A 20,088-nucleotide genomic window follows, 5' to 3' on the forward strand; every position below is an offset into this window, starting at 1 on the left:
CCTCCATCCATAGTTCTTCAGGCACTCTGTCTATCAAATCTAGTCCCTTAAACCTATTTTCCACCTCCACTGTATATTCATAAGGGATGTGATCTAGGTCAAACCTGAACAGCCTAGTGGTTTTCCGAACTTTCTTCAGTTTATGCCTGAATTTTGTAATGAGTAGTTCATGATCTGAGCCACAGTCAGCTCCAGGTCTTGTTTTTACTGACTGTATAGAGCTTCTCCATCTTTGACTGCTAATGATATAATCAGTCTGATTTTGGTGTTGCCCATCTGGTGATGTCCAAGTGTAGAGTCGCCTCTAAGTTTGTTGGAAGAGGGTGTTCGCTATGACCAGCGTGTTCTCTTGACAAATCTCTGTTAGCCTTTGCCTGGCTTCATTTGGCTCCAAGGCCAAACTTGTCTGTTATTCCGGTTACCTTTTGACTTCCTACTTTATCATTCCAGTCCCCTATGATGATAAGGACATCTATTTTTGGTATTACTTCTAGGAGGTGTTGTTGGTCTTCATAGAACAGGTCCACTTCAGCCTCTTCTGCGTCAGTGGTTGGGACACAGACTTGGATTACTGTGATGTTGAATGGTTTACCTTGGATTTGGACTGAGATCATTCTGTCATTTTTGAGATTGTATCCCATTACTGCCTTTCTTGCTCTCTTGTTGACTATAAAGGCCACACCATTTTTTCTACGGGATTCTTGGCCACAGTAGTAGATATAATGGTCTTCTGAGTTAAATTTGCCCATTCCCATCCACTTTAGTTCACTGATTCCCAAGATATTGATGTTCAGTCTTGCCATCTAATTTTTGACCACGTCAAGCTTACCTTGATTCATAGATCTTACATTCCAGGTTCCTATGCAGTATTGTTCTTTGCAGCATCGGACTTTCCTTTCACCATCAGACACATCTACAACTGAGCGTCCTTTCAGCTTTGGCCCAGCCACTTGACTCTTTCTGGGGTTACTTGTACTCGCCCTTTGCTCTTCCCCAGTAGCTTATTGGACACCTTCTGACCTGAGGGGCTCACCTTCCAGCATCATATCTTTTAGCCTTTTGTTACTGTCCATGAGGTTTTCTTGGCAAAGATATACTGGAGTGGATTGCCATTTCCTTCTCCAGTGTATCACATTTTGTCTGTAGTCAGTACTTATGGTTAAAAAAAATCTGAGCAATCAGAAAAGGTTTTGTTTTTGTTTTAAATAGGGAGCACTTTGTATTATTTATTTATTTATTTAATTTTTTTGTGTAACTGGCCCAAGCTTCCATGGCATGAGTAGGGATTCAAATCCAAGTCTCCAAGATACTAGTTTGGCAATCTTACCCACTACATCACGCTTGCTCTGTAAAAGGCATCCTGCTGCCATCTGACTGTTTGGAAACAAACTAGATGTAAAACAGTGCCCAACTGTCCATCCGCTTGGCCACTGGAGGGAACAAATGATTGATCGCCAATTAACTGTTTTTCTCTGGATTCCAGAGACCTGTAGTTACCATTTCTTCCCCTTTCAATTCAGTTCTAGCAAGCTTAGCCTCATTCAACTGACCCAGCTGTCTGCTTAACATCATAGTGAACTAGATCCCTTGCGTGTTATCCACTCTGAACTCCTAATTCCTAAAGCCAGGATGATCTTTCCTGGTGGCTCCATATATACATGAAATATAAATGGACTTTATACAGTTCTGGGAATAGAGGCATTCTGATAAAGCAAGACAGAGACCTTTTCATAAATATTGCATCAGCAGTGTACTTAGGAGCAATTTTATGGTGATATTAATTCTATGATCTCTGAAGCTATATATGTAGGGAGAAAACTGGGTCATGGAGCGCTGCAGGATTTTTCCTAAGATGTACAGGAACCATCCCACACTACTGCTTCCCTGTAACAGATAGTGTCATAACCCATTTAATATGGCCACCTCCCTGCCATGTAAAAATACTGTAAAACAACATTATCTTTGGTATCAAAAGTTTCAGTACAATCGACAAGATTTCCTGCTGAGTTTCAGACAAAGGTTGTCTGGAAGGGCTGTCGTACGTGGGGCTGGGGCTCAGTGGTAGAGCATTTGCTTGCCATGCAAGAAGGTTCCAGGTTCATGGCATGCAGAAGATCTTCTTGTCATCTCCAGTTGCAAGGTCCAGGTAGTAGGTGAGTTAAGGGCTTCTGGAGAAGTCATGGTTCTGTGACTGAGATGAATTTTTTAAAAATCCTGTCATGCTGAAGTTTCTGGAGCTGTAAGTTGAAACCTGTTCTCAGTCACATTCCCCCGACGTTCTGATTTTTCCCTTATATTTCTAAAACCACCAGGTGTCTATGGGTTTACATTTTTGTCTTGCAGGTTTGCTACAGCAATAAAAAAGTTCAGTGTCTTGAATCCCCTTATAATCTTTAGTGGTGACTGTTTAAATCCATCAGCCTTAAGTGTTATAACAAAAGGAAAACATATGATTCCAATTTTAAACTCACTTGGAATACACTTTGCAGTATTTGGTAAGTACTACTTTTCATCCATGTTTACCTCACCTGCCCTTTGCTCAACAGCATCACTTAACAGTAAAATGAATCTCAATGGGGATAAATGTAAAGTTCTGCATTTAGGTAGGAAATATCAAATGCATAATTATAGGTTGGGGGAGACTTGTCTTGGCCAGTAGTATGTGCGAAAAGGATCTAGGGGTCTTAGTAGACCATACACTGAACATGAGTCAGCAATGTGATGTAGTTGCTAAAAAGGCAAATACGATGTTGAGCTGTATAAACAGAAGTATAGTGTCCAGATCATGTGAAGTGATGGTACCACTTTACTCTGCTCTGGTTAGACCTCACCTAGAGTATTGTGTTCAGTTTTGGGCACCACAATTTAAGAAGGATATAGACAAGCTGGAACATGTCCAGAGGAGGGCAACGAAGATGGTGAGGAGTCTGGAGACCAAGTCCTATGAGGAAAGGTTGAAGGAGCTGGGTATGTTTAGCCTAGAGAGGAAACGACTGAGAGGTGATATTGTAACCATCTTCAAGTACCTGAAAGGCTGTCATATAGAGGATGGTACGGAGTTGTTTTCTGTTGCCCCAGAAAGTCCAACCAGAACAAACAGGTTGAAATTAAATCAGAATAGTTTTTGGTTAAACATTAGGAAGAACTTCCTGACAGAGTGGTTCCTATGTGGAACAGGCTTCCTTGGGATGTGGTGGGCTCTCCTTCTTTGGAGGTTTTCAAACAGAGGCTAGATGGCCATCTGACAGCAATGCAGATTGTGTGAACTTAGGCAAATCATGAGAGGGAGGGCAGGAAGGGTTGCCTCAATGCTTAGTTCTTTTGGCCCTTTCTTACACGTCCAGGGAAATGCTGATTGCCACTTTAGGGTCAGGAAACAATTTTTCTCCAGGCCAGTTTGGATGGAGATCCTGGAGGTTTGTTGTCATCTTCTGGGCATGGAACAGCAGTCACTGCGGGTATTTGTGAATCTCCTGCATTGTGCAGGGGGTTGGACTAGATGACCCTGGAGGTCCCTTCCAACTCTATGATTTTATGAGTCTATGATTCTGTCTAGGGGTTCTCAAAACACAAATGCTGCTAAAATTCAGTCCTGCTAGGACTAGACAAAGGTTTCTAGTTTAGTGACATAGTGTCCCAGCGTTTAGTGTTCTGTGATGCTGGAGCTGAATGCTTGAATTGCCAACTTACGTTTAGAGTATTTGTGATTAGTCCTGATGAAGTTTATTGGGCTGCAATTTTATTTATTTATTTATTTATTTATTTATTTAACAAGGCTTTTACCCCGCCCTCCGCTGAAGCGGCTCAGGGCGGCTTACAACAATTTAAAACAACATACAATATAAAACCAGCAAATACGGATATAAAATACAATAAAACTAACTAAGTACGGCAGTGTCCTGTGGTAAAGTGCTAGTGTGACCCAGCTGGTGCAGTCAGTTCTTATTTGAATGCTTGGTGAAACAGCTCAGTTTTCACCGCTCTACAGAACTGCTGGAGGTCCTGTAGCGCTCTAATTTCATTAGGGAGCTCATTCCACAGCGTTGGTGCCACCAGGGAGAATGCTCTGGTCCTGGTTACCATCATCCTGGCCTCCCTAGGCCCGGGGGGGAGGCAGTGTTGTGATCCAGACCGCAGTGCTCTTGGAGCAATGTACGGGGAAAGGCGGCCCCCAGGTAGGCAGGCCCCTGACCATTTAGGGCTTTAAAGGTCAAAACCAGCACCTTGAAGTGAATCTGGAACGCTGTTGGAAGCCAATGCAATGACTTCAGCACAGGTTGGATGTGTTCCCACCTGGGGAGACCCAACAACAACCTGGCTGCTGCATTTTGCACCAGCTGCAGCTTCCGAAGTTGCCCCGAGGGCAGCCCCATGTAGAGAGCATTACAGTAGTCTAGCCTCGAGGTGACCATTGCATGGATCACTGAAGTCAGATCATTGCGCTCGAGGAAGGGGACCAACTGCCTAATCAGCCGAAGGTGATAAAAGGCTGCCTTGGCAGTGGCCGCTACCTGGGCCTCCATTGTCAAGGAAGCATCCAGGAGCACACCCAAGGAAGTAGATCTTATTATCTTCGTCAAACTGTCACGCCACAATTATTCATTTATTTATTTGATCGTTATCCCATCCTTCCCCAAGGAGCTCAGTGTAGCATGACCCATTAGGCATCTCCTAATGACCCTGTGACATAGGTTGGGTTAAGATGCAGCAGTAAACCCAACGCCATCCAGTGAACTTTATGGGAGAGTAGGGATTTGAACCTATGTCTAAACACATCGGCTTTGAAACGGAGATGAGCACTGCAACCCTAGAGTCGGATTCGACTAGCTTTCGAGCAAGGGAACCTTTACTTTTACCTTTTACTAAACACAGTAGGAGAAAAACCCCCGCTAAACATTGGAGGAAAAAAACATGCTTGGAAAGTTTTTTTGTTTTTGTTTTAAAGGAAGATTAAAAGAAGAAATATCACCCTCCCCTCAGAATCCCCCCTCCCCTATTTCCATCCCACTGTTGCCTTTTCATACGTAGCCAGATATAGTCCGATTGGAACTGAGGAACTGACTAATGGGATTTTGTAGCCCATACAGTTTTTTTGTTAATGCCTTGTAAAGATGAAACACCTTTGAACAGATAAGGTCAAAGATAATGTAATGATTCAGTATCTAAAATATGTTTCTATTAATCATGGCATGGTTCAAAGATATGGTGTTACATGAACAGTAGACAAAAATGATCTGTGAATGGTTGGCAAACTGGACAAAGTGACGGTTGCCTAAGCGAAGTTACCTTACAGACTTTTGTTTGACATTACATCTGAACTGATAAGCAATGGTCTGGGGTGTTATTTTACCTTGGGGACTGCCTGACTACAAGGAAGGAGGTCTGGTGTGAGCAGAAAATGAAAACGTTCTGGCGGCTCTCATTGGCTCTCACCCAAAGCACTCCCTCTTCTCACCTTCAGCTTGCCTGACCACAGTTTGTCTCCTCCCACACAGCTGTTTTTTTTTTTTAAATGACCATCTGTAGATCCGATCAGTGCTCTCCTGCTGCACATAACTTTCATACACCATGCTTTAAAGAAATTCCCCAGAACATTTATTGTGGGATACATTGGTATGGGAGAAGAACGGAACTAATGTGGAAAAGGAAGCAGAAAATTGCTAAACATAACTTCAGATGACGATGGAATGTGCCTGGCACTTTGCCCTGCCTGGAATAGCCCAGAGATCTCTGAGGAGGCAAACTCTGAGCTTCTCTGCCCCGCTGTGGTGGGTAATCTGTAACAGCAGATTTGAACACACAGTGATAGTTTGTATGTAGTTAGGCAAGGCTGAACAATCTGGGATAGTTTCCAGGGATTCTGGTGGGAGACAGATAAAGACATGAAGAGTGTAAGCATGGTTTGAATGTATATTTGGAACACAAACCAAGCTCAAGTTTGAGTCCAGTGGCACCTTTAAGACCAACAAAGTTTTATTCAAGGTATGAGCTTTTGTGTGCAAGGCACACTTCCTCAGATACATTGAAATGGAAGTTAACAGTCCATACTTATAGGCAGATGGAAACAGCAAATTAGCATACAACGTAGTGAAGATGTTTTAACAGATGCAAAGACCAAACAGGAATAACAAACTAAATTTATAACTTCCATTTCAGTGTATTTGAGGAAGTGGACGTGCACATGAAAGCTCATACCTTGAATAAAACTTTGTTGGACTTAAAGGTGCCACTGGACTCAGACTTTGTTCTGCTGCTTCAGTGACCATATAAACTTAGCTCATTATTCCTGTTTGGTCTTTTGATCTGTTAAAACATCTTCATTATGTTGTATGCTAATTTGCTGTTCACTGTCTGCCTATAAGTATGGACTGTTAACTTCCATTTCAATGTATCTGAGGAAGTGTGCGTGCACACAAAAGCTCATACCTTGAATAAAACTTTGTTGGTCTTAAAGGTGCCCCACTGGACGCTAATTTGGTTCTGCTGCTTCAGACCAACAGGGCTGCCCACCTGGATCTAAGCCCAGTATGTTTCTCTTGGTAATAATATTGAGATGTAATTTTAAACAACTTATTTTCTTTTAGGAAACCATGAATTCGATTTTGGCTTGGACCTTTTGGAAGAGTATTTGAAACAAATGCATTTTCCTTGGTTCCTCAGCAATGTACAGGATAAAGTTACCTCTGAACCACTGGGACATGGAGTTATAAAAACTATTGTTACTTGGAATGGTGTGAAAATTGGTTTTATGGGATTAGTGGAAGAAGACTGGCTAGATACCTTAGCTACAATCAATAAAACAAATCTAAACTATGTTGATTATGTTAAGATTGCCAATGAACTATCTGTGGAGCTGAAAGCTGAGGGAGCAGAAGTTATTATTGCTATGACACACATGAAATGGGTGAATGACATAAGGCTGGCCCAGAATACCGAAGGAATTGATCTAATTCTAGGAGGGCACGACCATGATTATGGGATTAAAAAAGTGAAGGGAACATGGATTGTGAAAAGTGGAACTGATTTTAGAAATTTTACAAAAATAAACGTAAAGAAGATTGGTGAAGCATTTCAGTACACGTTTCAAAAAACAGATGTTTTGCAGCATTTGGAGGAAGACACACATATACAATTGTTAATAAAAGAGTCTACTCAACATTTGCAGGTAAATTTATTTACCTGGTTACTGTTTTTTGAAATGGGAGGCTAATAAAATGGAGAACAGCTACTTTCAATGAGTTGGATGTTATACCAATTGAAATGTGAGCCCACACGAGGTTTGTATGGAGGTCTGATGTATCTCACTGGCCATTTAAACTACTATTCATGTGTAGATCAGCCTGAGAAGGTCCTCCAACTGTCTAAGACAGCAATCCTAAATTGAGAACTAGCTTGGTGTAGTGGTTAAGAGTGGCAGACTCTAATCTGGAGAACTGGGTTTCATTCTCCACTCTCCCTCCACATGAAGCCAGCTTGGGTGACTTTGGGTCAGTCACAGTTCTCAGAACTCTCTCAGCCCCACCTACCTCGCATGGTTATTGTGGAGAGAGGAAGGTGATTGCAAGCTACTCTGAGACTGATTTGGGTAGTGGAGAGCAAGGTATAAATCCTCCTCCTCCTCTCAGAATCTTACTCAGGCGTATTCAGTGGGGTTTACTCTCATGAAAGTGGTTTTAGGATTGCACTGTAAAATACAGGAGCTATGCATGGGTAGTGTCATGTAGTTGTAAAATTCAATGTAATATATTGCCTTGGCACATTATATCTGCTTTGTTGACTGCTGAACTGATAGCATGGGAATCTTGCTGGGTGAGGTTCCCTCAATTCAGTAGAAGAACATCCTCAGATTTTATTCTTGCTCCTCACATCTGCTTTTATATAATGGTTGCTAGGCTTAGAACCTTAAAGTAATGAACAGGCTCATCCTAGTAGTATTGTTTAACAAACTATTTGAAAATCTGATATTTCATCTTAGAATTGCTCAGAGGAAGGTGCCCTTAGAGGTAAACAGCATAGTTCTAGCAGTAACATCAAGAAGGATTGACTACATCTAGGCTGCAGTCACACACATTACATAATCCATTTTCAATGCACTTTCCAACTGGATTTTGCCAGTTCATACAGTAAAATCCAGTTGGAAAGTGCATTGAAAGTGCATTGAAAGTGAGGTATTTAGTGTGTGTGTGACTGCAGACCTAAACTATCCCTGGCAATTCTTTGTATAATGTAACAAGAAATGATAGAATGACATTTCTGCTTGTAGAGTTCCATTCAAAAACACTTGAATTTATGTAGCTTTTACCAGGTTTTGTGCCTCTGCCAAGCAAGAAGCACAGAGTGGTGCCATGTAAACAAAGTTTAGAATGTTATTGTTATCTGAAGAAGCCAGGTGTTGCTGTTACCCACGGCCCCAGACTGGGTACCTGGCTGCTGCACAGTAGTCAGGTCCCTTGGGGATCTTCCTTGGTCTTTGGGTGTATGAATGCTGCTGTGTTCTTCCCAGAAATACTTCCCTCTAAGTGCTCCTTCCACTCCTTCGTGCCCTGCACTTCCTAGTAGTCCTTAGACCTAGCCAAATTATTGCCAGAAGAGGGGTTACCCTGAGCCCAAGGTCCTCTTGCTGGCCTGCCTCATTGGCTACTGTTGGGCTTTGAGGCCCTCCCTTGGCATTCTGCCTGCCTCTCAGGGCTCACTCCAGCCCCATCTTTCCTCCTTGGGTTGCCAGGCTCTCCTGTAAGGGTATTGCTGCCTGACAACTCCTACTCCCAGCCCCTTCTGCCTTGTTACAGCCTGTGGGCCATCGTAGGTCACCTGGCCAGGTGTCTTGATCAGCCCGACCTTCTCATCATCTAGTCCATTGTTACCTCCCTTTTCCGTCTGTGGCTTCCTTGTCACCTTTACCTGCCAGTCCTGTTCCTCAGACCCCTGGCCATCTTTTGATGGTGCTGCTGGCTGGAGTAGCCCTGCCCTTCTGCCAACATCCCAGTGTCCCTTCCTGCCCAGCTGTGTTCTCTTCTGGTCAGGCTGCCAAGGGCACCCCGACCCCTCCAAACTCCATGGGGCTACACAGGTGCCTATACCAGCTTCTCCATTCTAGTTATAGACAAAGGCCCGATTTAAAATCCATGTGGTAATAATGTAGCAGAACTGGTTTCCGTTATGTCCAGTGCCACAAATAAACTAGTTCTCTGATACCTGCACATGTGTCATTTTCATACCAACACATTCCTGGAACACAGATCCCTAGCATTCTTAATTTTTTTGTGTTTAGGCACCAGGGATTTGGTTTATATGGAACTGAATGCATGCAGCCTACCATACGTGGGTTTTTTATTTTTTTTATAACAACCTTGGTCCCACATTTAAACTGGACGGCATTTGTAAAGTTCAGGAATAATCATTTTTCTTTCATGCCTTGGATCTTCTTTTGCACCCCTGATCTAAAATGCCATACTTTCAACATAAATCTTTATTAGTTAGAATCTTTGCATCTAATAAACTGTTCATTCTGTAGAGTCTTCTAAAGGAAGTTCTCTGCCCAATTGATGTGGATTTAGATGGTCGTGTTACAACTATTAGAAGAGTGGAGAGCAACTTGGGCAATCTGGTAGCCAATGCCATGTTGGAAGCTACCCATGCAGATCTAGCACTGCTTAATTCAGGTGGTTATTGGTAATATTGTTTCATACTGTTGTATTGGTCAGATTGTTATGCAGACTGTTTGAAGTCTAATGTGCTAGAAAGACATTAACAAAAGATTATTGCTTGAAAGAAAACATCTTTCTTAGACATTCCATGCTATAAGATTTATCAGCGCAGAATCCCCCCTGTGAAGTTAATAATTTAGGCTGAAGCCTATTTTAGTAATGGATGTGGCCCTTTATCTGAGTAATAGCTACAGTCCCTGATTTGAATATTTTTTCATAGAAATAATACTTGGATGTCACTGGCTTATATCAAACCACACATTCTGAAGCTTTAAGAACACTTTTCCCCTTTGCTTGCTCCTGAGCATCTGCTTACTACCACAAACAGATGTTGGGAACTCAATGGGTTATAACAAGAGGGCATGTTGGCAGAAATTGTTGCCCAGTCTTTTAAAAAAACCCAAACTTAAGTGCCCTTAAGTCTCTTGAACTGTGTGGTTGGATATAGGCCACTGTCATAAATATTAAACAATAACATTGTTTCTCAGTACCCTTTCAGAGAGTTATGTTGTAACCTTCTTGATGGGCGATTTTGTTTTGATTTTTATAGGAACACTTCGTTCAAATCAAATGCATGCTAAAGGGAATTTTACTATGCATGACCTTTTGAGTATTCTTCCTTTCATGGATGCCCTTCTAGTAGTCAGAGTTACAGGCAAACAACTGTTGGAAGCACTGGAAAATGGAGTTTGTAGATACCCAGCTCTCGATGGAAGGTATGCAGTATCATTTTTCTTTTGTGAATGTCTCTGAAACTGGATTTTTAATTTTGTGATAGTCAGCATTTTACCATCTTGCTTACTGCATATGACTTAGTTACAGTGTTAATTACGACATAACTTTATGTTCCTGTAAATAAGGAACAACACATTTGTATGATGTCAGTCACACAATTTAAGACTAAGTAGAAGAGCTACAGCAGAAATACCACACTTTGGAGGACAAATAAATAGGATCTTTATGGTACATTAAAGGGTTTTTTTTCGGTAGCACAATCTTTTTTATGGATTTGAGTCCATTTCATCATGTATTTTTTCTCATGGATGAATCTTACTGAGTGGACTGTACTACATGAAAGCTTAAGCTGGAATTAAAAATTTCTTAATCTTTAAAGTGCCATAAGACTCCTGCTTATGTTTCCTGCAACAGAGCACTAGGGTGCCAACCTCCAGCTGAGGCCTGGAGTTCTCAATGGATTATATATGATGTCCAGACTACAGAGATCAGTACCCCGGAGGGACTGGCAGTTCTGGAGAGCAGACTCCAAGGTATTACATCCTGGCTGAGCTCTCTCCCCTCTCCAAATTCTGCTGTCCCCAGGCACCACTCCCAGGAATTTTGCAAACTGGACTTGGCAACCCTGCTCTGGACTCCTCTGTCCTTTTGAAGTCAATAATCTAGAAAAGACTGTGCTATCATCAGTATAGCTAATTGTCAGTATGGCTTCATCTGTGGATCCTTAAATCCAGACACTGAAGCCAGGAACAGACAAGACAGATTGTCTTACAAATCCCAGAAAATGATCTTGTTTGGTGGGGGAAAATGTTTGCAGGAAAAAAAGGGGGAGGTTAACCCTCCAAAAGAATAGAAGCAGTGCCTGTAGTTTTAAGAAATGAATGCCATCTCACAGTGGGCATTTTGGGGGTTGCTAGGCAACCACACCAGCATTACCAGCCTTCAAGCCTTGGTTTCTGCCAGTAAAAAGTATGGGGAGGGAGCAAGGCTTTTTCCAGAGCTATTTTGGCCTCCCAGGCTGCCCCTGCTCCCCTCCCCAACTTCAGAGGGAGGACTCACTGAGGCCAGGCCTGGCAGCTACCACTAGGTGACTCGACTTACACAACTCACCCAGGCCCAGAGGCAACCACCTGTCATCTCACTACTATGCAACAAAGCCACTGCACAATTTGCCTGGGAGACCTGCAGTTTATGCAACTCACCCAGGACCAGCAGTAGCTACTGGATGACCTGATACCATGCAACTCACCTGCACCCAGAGGCAGTCTCTACACAACTTGCATGACTTGGCCAGGGCCAGTGGTGGCTGCTGCACAACTTGCCTGAGTAACTTGCTTCTATATGATTTTTGCAACTTGGCTAGATATTTTCTAGGGAGATAGAAGCTGCTGCGGATAGGAAGAAAGCTGAGAACCAGTGTAGTGTAATGGTTAGAGTGTCGTTGTGTAGTGTAATGGTTAAGTTGTTGTTGTGAGGATAAAATGAAGGAGAGGAAAATTATGAAAGCTGCTTTGGGGTCCCATTGGGGAGGAAGGTGGGGTATAAATGAAATAGATAATAAACCTAAAGATGAGGGGGGCAGAAAAAAAGTAGGTTGGTTGGTGAGTGGGAAGGAGAGAAGGAAGCAGGGAAAGGAGAAAGGATATAGGGGCTGTCAGGAGAAAGGGAAGAGGATACAGAAGAAAATGAAGTGATCCTTGCAAGTCTTTTTGGGTTCCCCATTTGTTTTATTTATTCATTGCATACAGAACTGTAAGCGTTCAGAGGGAAAGGTGTCAGTATTTCTAAGAATAAATAAAGTTGGATGTATTGGAGAGGAAGCAGTATTCTAATAGAGTGGAATTTGGAATGACAGATGATAGAACAGAAGATGGGTTAACAGTGGCTGCTCCAATTACTATGCATAGATCGTTGGCACTGGGTCATCCAACAATCATTCAGAAAAGATGTTTTGTTTCCAGAATGTTTATTTTGCACTTGTAATGTCTGACTCTAGTTAGCGCTCATACTGTGTGGAATTTTAACTATTGTTTATTACTTCACAAATGCTGCTACTGGAAGGATTAATGAGAATAAAATATTTCATCTACTTAAATACAATATGGAATGGTTCATGCAGTGACACTTCTCAGGCATTAGTTTTGTTGAACAATAATAATCATTGATACAAAGAAACATACAATTGTGTTATTCATCCTGTTCCTAAAAAATGATTTAATATTATGATAAGCCTAGTATTCAGAGCAGAAATCAGTATGGAACTTGTCTATTGCATAAGTTTACTGTTGTAAGAGAAGCACACAATGGCTGTTTCCATAGGGGTTATTTGCCCCAAGCCCAGTGCTGTTCTGAGGTGCGAGGCTTTATGCTTCTGCACAGCATCGTGGTACATTTGTGCACCTTTTGGGGTTATCCCAGTTTTTCTCTGATTTTTCTCAAGCCTGCTTTGCTGCAGAGTTTTGGGAACGATCACAGCAAAGCTTGCATGGTTGCCATGTGAGCAGGAAACTTCCGTCTTCCCTGTCTTGTCCACATGGCAGCCATTTTCTCTGCCCCTGTTTCCCTGCCCCAATTTGATTTCCTTCTCTCAACACTGCCATTGAATATTGCTGTATCATTAGAATGATATCGCATTTTAGTGTATGCATACATCTGTTTCTGAGAAAGTCAACACACATTCACTTTACAAAGGTAACCTGGGCCCAGTACCTGGAGAAATGTGATGTTCAGCTGTACATGTGTTGAATGTAACCAATGTTCCCTCTAAGCTGTGGAGTCTTGTGAGCAAAAATCCTACCTTGTGAGCTCCTGGCATGAAAGTTGTGAGCCAGTGATTTGGCTGCTGCATAAATTAGTTTCCTTTGGAGCCATCCTTCCTGAGCTGAGACAAAAATGTGTGAGCCAGAGGCTAAAAAACTGTGAGCTAGCTCACACTAACTCAGCTTAGAGGGAACATTGAATGTAACGTGAGCATACATAAAGAAAAATCAAATATACACTGTACTTGGATTGTATGTGTGCTCTCTGTAACTTGTGAACTGGGGTTCTCTGAATTCTCAGCTTTCATTTTTTGAAAAGTTTTAGCGCTTTGCTTTGCAGAGATATAAGAGGAAATGCATATCTCTGAAATTAAAGTGTGTAGAACTTTTAAAAAATGAAAGCTGGGAATTCAGAGATCCTGGTACACAGATTATTATATCATTATGTTCATTTGCTAATTTAAAAAAATCCCTAAAAAGCCATGGTGGTGTGGGGGCAGGATCCATCATCGTATCTTCCCAGATTTTTTTTTAATGGAAAATGATACTGCCAGTGTCCCAGTTAGAAGGGAGGAAAGCAGTGATTTCCAACCCATGTAATTTCACCAAATGAAACTGACCCCCTGCTGTGTGATATTTCTGTCCTCCTTCCTACAATCCCTAAAATACAGTCCCTAAAATGCAGCTTTCTATATTGCCAGACCCAATGACAGGCTGGAAGGCTCTAATTGGCCACTCAGTCTGGCAAATCTAGCTGGCCAGATAGTAGGGAAAACCGGTCTGCATCACCTCTAGATTGGATCCCACCTGACACTAGGTGAGGGAATGTCCCTCCCAGTATTTTTACTGTTTATTTAGATTTTTATATCCTGGTTTTCTTCTAGCTTAAAAATTATTTCCTCAGCTTCCATTTTATCCTTATGACAATAACCCTGTGAGGTAGGTTAGGCTGAAAAACTCCAGGACTTACCTAAATGCACCACAATGGTGCGCAGAAGCAAGAAACAAGTGCTTTGAACCCAGGACAGATAATCCACTTGAACATGTTCAGTGTATATTTTATAACAATATGTAGAAGAATAGATTGGGTAGATTATTTTGAAGGGGTTGGTCTGTGGAAAGTATTCATTGGTGAACTTCTGTATCATTTTTTTAAATGCTGTTTTACTAACATTCAGGTTTCCTCAAGTGGCAGGAATAGAATTTGGATTTGACCCAAATGCAGAGCCAGGGCATCGAATTTTAAGAGACTCTATAAAAATCCAAGGACAGTATCTAAAGAGAAAACACATCTATCAACTTGCTATTAAGGAATACTTGGCTAATGTGAGCGCTGAGTTTCATACAATATGAAAAGTGTTCTTTTATGAAAGTATTTCTTATTAATGTTGGGAGGAATCTGCAAGTAGTTTGCCACAGAACAGAGAGACAATGGAACTAATTGCCAGGGGAAGCAAGATGGGTGGATGGAATGAATGGCCTTTGGTCTGACTCAACAAGGCTCATGTTATGTTATGAAACAGAACACATGAAGTTGCTTATACTGAATCGGGCCCTTGGTCCATCAGGGTCAGTATTGTCCACTCAGACTGGCAGTAGCTCTCCAGGGTCTCAGGTAGAGGTCACATCACCCCGACCTGATCCTTTCAACTGGAGATGCTGGGGACTGAACCTGGGACCTTCTGCGTGCAAAGCAGATGCTCTATCCCTGAGCCATGGCACTTCTTCCAAATTATATAACTTTATTTCTTGAAACATTTGAAACCATCCTTTGAGTATGGTGTGTAGAACATGCTGCTGTTACAAGATTGGTTTAGATGACTCAGAAATCCCTTCCAACACTATTAGTTAGGATTTAATGTCACCACATCACTATTGTAATGTAATGTATATGGATTGAAATACATATGTGTCTTTATTTATCTTTAAAAGCTATGAAATGGGAAGCTTTCTCCTAGTTGCCTGAAATTTGGCAGGGAGGATCTGTTGAATAAGAGTTTGATCTCAGTTACATGAAGAAAAAATAATTACAGGTCTTCCTTGTTCAAACCAACAGAATCAAATAAAGGACGTAATAAAGAAAAACAAGTGTAATAGCTATAATATAGTTAAAGAACGTACAGAAATTAAAACTAAAACAAATGAAAACATTTTTGATGCACATCCTTACTTGTATCTTTAAAATGTGTTTAATTGTGGATGATTTTAAGGTCTTTGGCTTTTCAGGGAAAAGATGGTTATGTAATGTTTCGAAATTGTCCAAGGATGTTTGGTACAGAAACTGCGCAGACGTTTTTCACAGTGGTTATGAATCACTTTGAGTCCATCAAAATAGTTAGAGGAACCAAGCAGTGCTTCTCTGGCCATCGAATGAGTTTAATTACCAAATCAAAATCGACATCATTAATAGGTAAAAGTATCATACGTCTTTTTATGAAAAAGGTTTTTGCCCATAGGGGTTGCAGTGTTCCAGTGGTAAACTCTGGAAATTATTCTGAATATGTGATTTTACATTCTTTCTAAAATCACTTTAGTTACTGGGAGCATGATGGTTAATACTGTGTTTTCATCCAGTAGAAAGCAGAATGACTTACATCAAGTCATTCATTGTGTTAGGTAAAAAGCTTACGCTGGTCAGCTGACCTCTGGAAGGAAAACCCCTCCTTTCCAGGTAAAGACTTGTCTTAGGTCAGGGGATTAGAATCTTGGCATGGTCTACTAGTGCACCCTTTTATGTAGACAGTGTTATGCAGTGGTTAGAGACTGTGAGGAGCCCTGGGTTCTTGAACACACACACACACACACACACACACACACACATGAAGAGCTACCTTATTCTGAATCAAAACATTGGTCCATCAAGTTTTGTACTGTTTACTCAGACTGGCAGTGGCTCTTCAGAAGTTTACGTAGAGGTTTTTCACATCACCTCCTGTCTGGTCCTTTTAACTGGAGATACCAGGGAAATCCCTACAAACCATGATGCTCGCTGGGTGACATTGGGCCAGATGTTATTACTCAGCCTGATCTACCTTGCAGGATTATATGAAGGATAAAATGGGTGGGAGGGAGGAGAACCATGCATGTGGCCATGAGCTCCTTGGAGGAAGGGCAGGGTATAAATAAATAAATGTTAGGACTGAGAAAATATTACTATTTTATTAGTTGTTGTAGATTTTAGAATTTGCACCCCACAAATCTACAGGTACATAGATGATACCTTTATTATATTGAGCCATGGAGAGGTAGAATTGATGGAGTTTTCAGACTCCTCAACAACATCCACCCGAACATACAATTCACCATGGAAAAAGAAATCGAGGATAAACTCCCATTTGTAGATATCATGGTCATCTGCAAAGTCTACAGAAAACCAACTCTCACGGATCGTTATTTACACAAAACCTCCAATCACCACCCTTGGCAAAAAAGAGGCATAATCAAAACATTAGTAGACCGTGCAAGACAGATATGTGAACCACACTTTCTCAACGATAAACTAAATCATCTAAACCACGCAGTTCAAACAAATGGCTACTCCAAGAATGAAATCAAAAGAGCGATTAAACCAAAGGTAAAACAAACAACTGAGGAAAAATAGTCTCCCACAGGAAAAATGTTTTTGCCATATATCAAAGGAATCACTGATGAGATGGGAAACCTTATGAAAAAACACAACCTAAAAACAGTATTCTGACCCACCAGAAAAATACAACAGATGCCACAATCAGCAAAAGACAGAAGAGACCCCTTCACTTCTGTAGGAGTATACCACATACTCGGCTGTTGTGGACAGGTTTACATTGGGACCACACAGCATAGCATCCAGACAAGAATAAAATAACATGAAAGACACTGCAGACTGGGCCAACCTGAAAAATCAGCAGTGGCTGAACATAGCCTAACTCAAACAGTATCTTATTCCAAGACACTGAAATGCTGGACAACACATCCAATTACCATGTCAGATTACACAGGGAAGCCATTGAAATTCATAAACATAAACACAATTTCAACAGGAAGGGACAGAGCTTAAAAATAAATAGGGCATGGTTTCCTGTCCTAAAAACACAAAACGCTCTACATCTCACAACAGCACTACCAATAAGATTAGAATTTCAACAGCCAATCCATATGCAAAAGCACCTCCTCAGGAAAGCCCCCCCCCCATTAGTATGTCACAGCCTGGGAAACTCCTACAAGATAATGACTCAGCCCTACCCCACCTTCCTGAGTAGATATCAGTTTCCTGCCTACCATTTTTATTCTCACATTGACACAGAGAGTCCTCCATCTTTCTGTGTTATACCTCTGAGGAGGCCAATCACAGCTGCTGGTGAAATGTCAGGTACTTCAATGCCAAGACCACAGCTATACAGCCTGGAAAATCTACAACTAATTAACTCTGGCCGTGAAAGCCTTCGAAAACATATTACTATTTTATTGTTTTTTATTTATTTTTCTTGGCAGTCCTATATCTAGATTTCCTCCATTTCTGTGTAGTGTCTGGGGAAACACAGAGTGCAAAGCAATGCTGTAATTCTATTTCCCACCATGTAGTGAGTTTCTCAGATGTTACCATGAAGAGAGGAGAACTACAGTTATATCTCCTATAACATCCTTTTGCAACCTTCCATGGAGCTGTCTTATTGTATCTTCCTAAACCCTGTGAAATGGGTTAGTAAGATATAATGGGTTGCCCAGGGTGTGCAGTCAGCTTCATGGTTAAGGAGATAGTTTCAGGTGTTGGTCTGCAATAGAATAGAAAGATTTTTTAGAATATATTTTTATTAAGAATTTTTAGACAAAAATTAAAAGTAAAAAATAATAATGTTAGACTAAGTAATCGTTAACTTTAGATTTAGTATTAAGCAACTGTATTTGCCCTTGAGAGACTTTGGAAGTTTTACTGTTATGTTTCTTCAAATTTTTCTTTTTCTTTTTTTTTGATTCTCTCCTTTTTATTATCTTATTTTTTTTAGAATAGAAAGATTTGAGGAGCCTTTGACTCCTGAAAGCTTATACCTTAGAAATACCTTGGAAATTTTGTAGGTCTGTAAGTTGACACTGAACTTAAATCTTGTGATGGTTAAGGAGGCTTTGAACTTAAGTTGAACTCTAGCTACTTCTGCATGTTTACTTTATATAACACTTCATACTGCCTATATGAAATAAAACCATTTGCTGCTACCAGGTTCAACTGACCTTGGGGTTCGTCTCAGCGGGCAAATTACCAACTCGACAGCAGACAAAAACTCCCAGCAGCAGCCAAAATACTCTTAAAACTGTTCATTTAATTGAGTAAAAAACCCTTTAAACTCATAGGATGTATGCATAGCAGAAATCATCCCACATCAGAGCCGTCAGCAAAAAAACATTTGAGTGCGAAGGTAAGCTAACAATTCATAAAAGGTTTGCTGCAGCTTCATACGTGATCTCATAGCAAGTTCCATAGCAAAGTCACCGTAGAGCAGAAGTCAGTTCCATCTTCTGAGGCCACTTATCACGTCAACGCCAAAGATACTCTGGTCCTTCCTGAAAAGTTAACCACCATGCTAATGAGAGCCAAAGGAAAGGAAAAACTTCCTTCTTTTGGGCTACTGCCACTCCCTTGAGATAACTGAGCCTTGCAGCGGTGGCAAATACCACCGCCAAGCTACATCCCCTCCCCCAAGGTTGGATCCTGCCAAACTTATGACCCTCTCCCAATCATCAGGGCTTAGCAAATTATAGGCTCATTCAGCCTTCATCCCTTACATCTCCCCCACTCCATCAGCTTGGAGAATAACCATGCTGGTGGAGTCATAGCATTCACATTCCGGGGTCTCAGCCGTTTATCCGCAGATGAATACCCACAGGATGTTAAATAACCTTTATACCCGATTCTACCTGATGGGCCTATGTCAACTTCTAACCTTCAGTCAAACTCTTCACAACATCTAAATAGGGAGTCAGCCATGATGTTGTCTTTCCCTTTTATATACATCAGATAGAAGGAGAAGTCTTGGAGGTTTAATGCCCACCTTAAGACTCTAGAATTGTTCTCCTTTATTTTGTGTATAAATCTTAATGGATTATGATCTGTTTCAAGCTCAAAATGCACTCCCCTTAGATATGTTTTCATCTTATTCAATCCCCATACCAAGGCTAGTGATGCTGTATCATTTCTCCCTTGGAAGCATCTTATGGCTGAGATATACCACTGGATAGAGATGTCCATCATGGTCCCTTTGCATGAGAACCACCCCCACTCCATTTTTAGATGTATCTGTCCTTACTATGAAGGGTCGTTTGTAGTCTGGAGGTCTTAAAATGGGGGCTTGAGTCAAATGTTGTTTTAAGGCTTCAAAAGCTTTTTGGCAATCAGGTCTCCACTGAACTCTAGTAGGAGCATTCTTCTTACATAAATCTGTAAATGGGGCAGCTAACTCGCTAACTCCCAGTATAAACTGGCGATAAAACCCACATGCTCCCAGAAAGCTTAGGGCCTGCTTCTTTCTTGTCGGGGTTGGCCATTTAACTATGGCTTTCACCTTTACCTGGTGGGGTTTGATCTCCCCCCCCCCCCAATTTGGTGTCCTAAGTACAAAACACTGTCACTGGCTATCTGGCACTTTGCAGGTTTAATAGTCAACCTTGCCATCCGAATTCATTGAAGTACTGCATTGAAATGTTGCAGGTGTGCCTGTCAAGTTGAACTAATGATAGCAATGTCATCTTGATATGCCACTGCATATTCAAGACTCTCTAAGACACTATCGATCAACCTTTGGAAGACTCTACTCGTGGAATTGATTCCAAATGGCAGCACATTGAAGCGGAACAGTCCCAGAAAACATGTAAATTATGTCCTCTCTTTTGCCCTTTCGGTTAAGGGATATTGCCAA

At 41.3% G+C, this 20,088-nt stretch overlaps 1 protein-coding gene across 1 annotated transcript in view; it reads left to right on the forward strand.

Moving 5' to 3' along the window:
• LOC107109481 (trifunctional nucleotide phosphoesterase protein YfkN-like) overlaps nucleotides 1–20,088 on the forward strand; it is a 44,354-nt gene that overhangs the window by 8,507 nt on the left and 15,759 nt on the right. The window contains exons 2-7 of the mRNA XM_015410122.1: nucleotides 2,344–2,495; nucleotides 6,585–7,165; nucleotides 9,515–9,662; nucleotides 10,258–10,423; nucleotides 14,380–14,527; nucleotides 15,428–15,611. Of these exons, the coding sequence (XP_015265608.1) occupies nucleotides 2,344–2,495; nucleotides 6,585–7,165; nucleotides 9,515–9,662; nucleotides 10,258–10,423; nucleotides 14,380–14,527; nucleotides 15,428–15,611 (1,379 nt within the window). The remainder of the gene's footprint in view (nucleotides 1–2,343; nucleotides 2,496–6,584; nucleotides 7,166–9,514; nucleotides 9,663–10,257; nucleotides 10,424–14,379; nucleotides 14,528–15,427; nucleotides 15,612–20,088) is intronic.

This window comes from Gekko japonicus, unplaced genomic scaffold (genome assembly GCF_001447785.1).
Source record: "Gekko japonicus isolate JY-2015 unplaced genomic scaffold, Gekko_japonicus_V1.1 scaffold179, whole genome shotgun sequence".
Taxonomy (NCBI): domain Eukaryota; kingdom Metazoa; phylum Chordata; class Lepidosauria; order Squamata; family Gekkonidae; genus Gekko; species Gekko japonicus.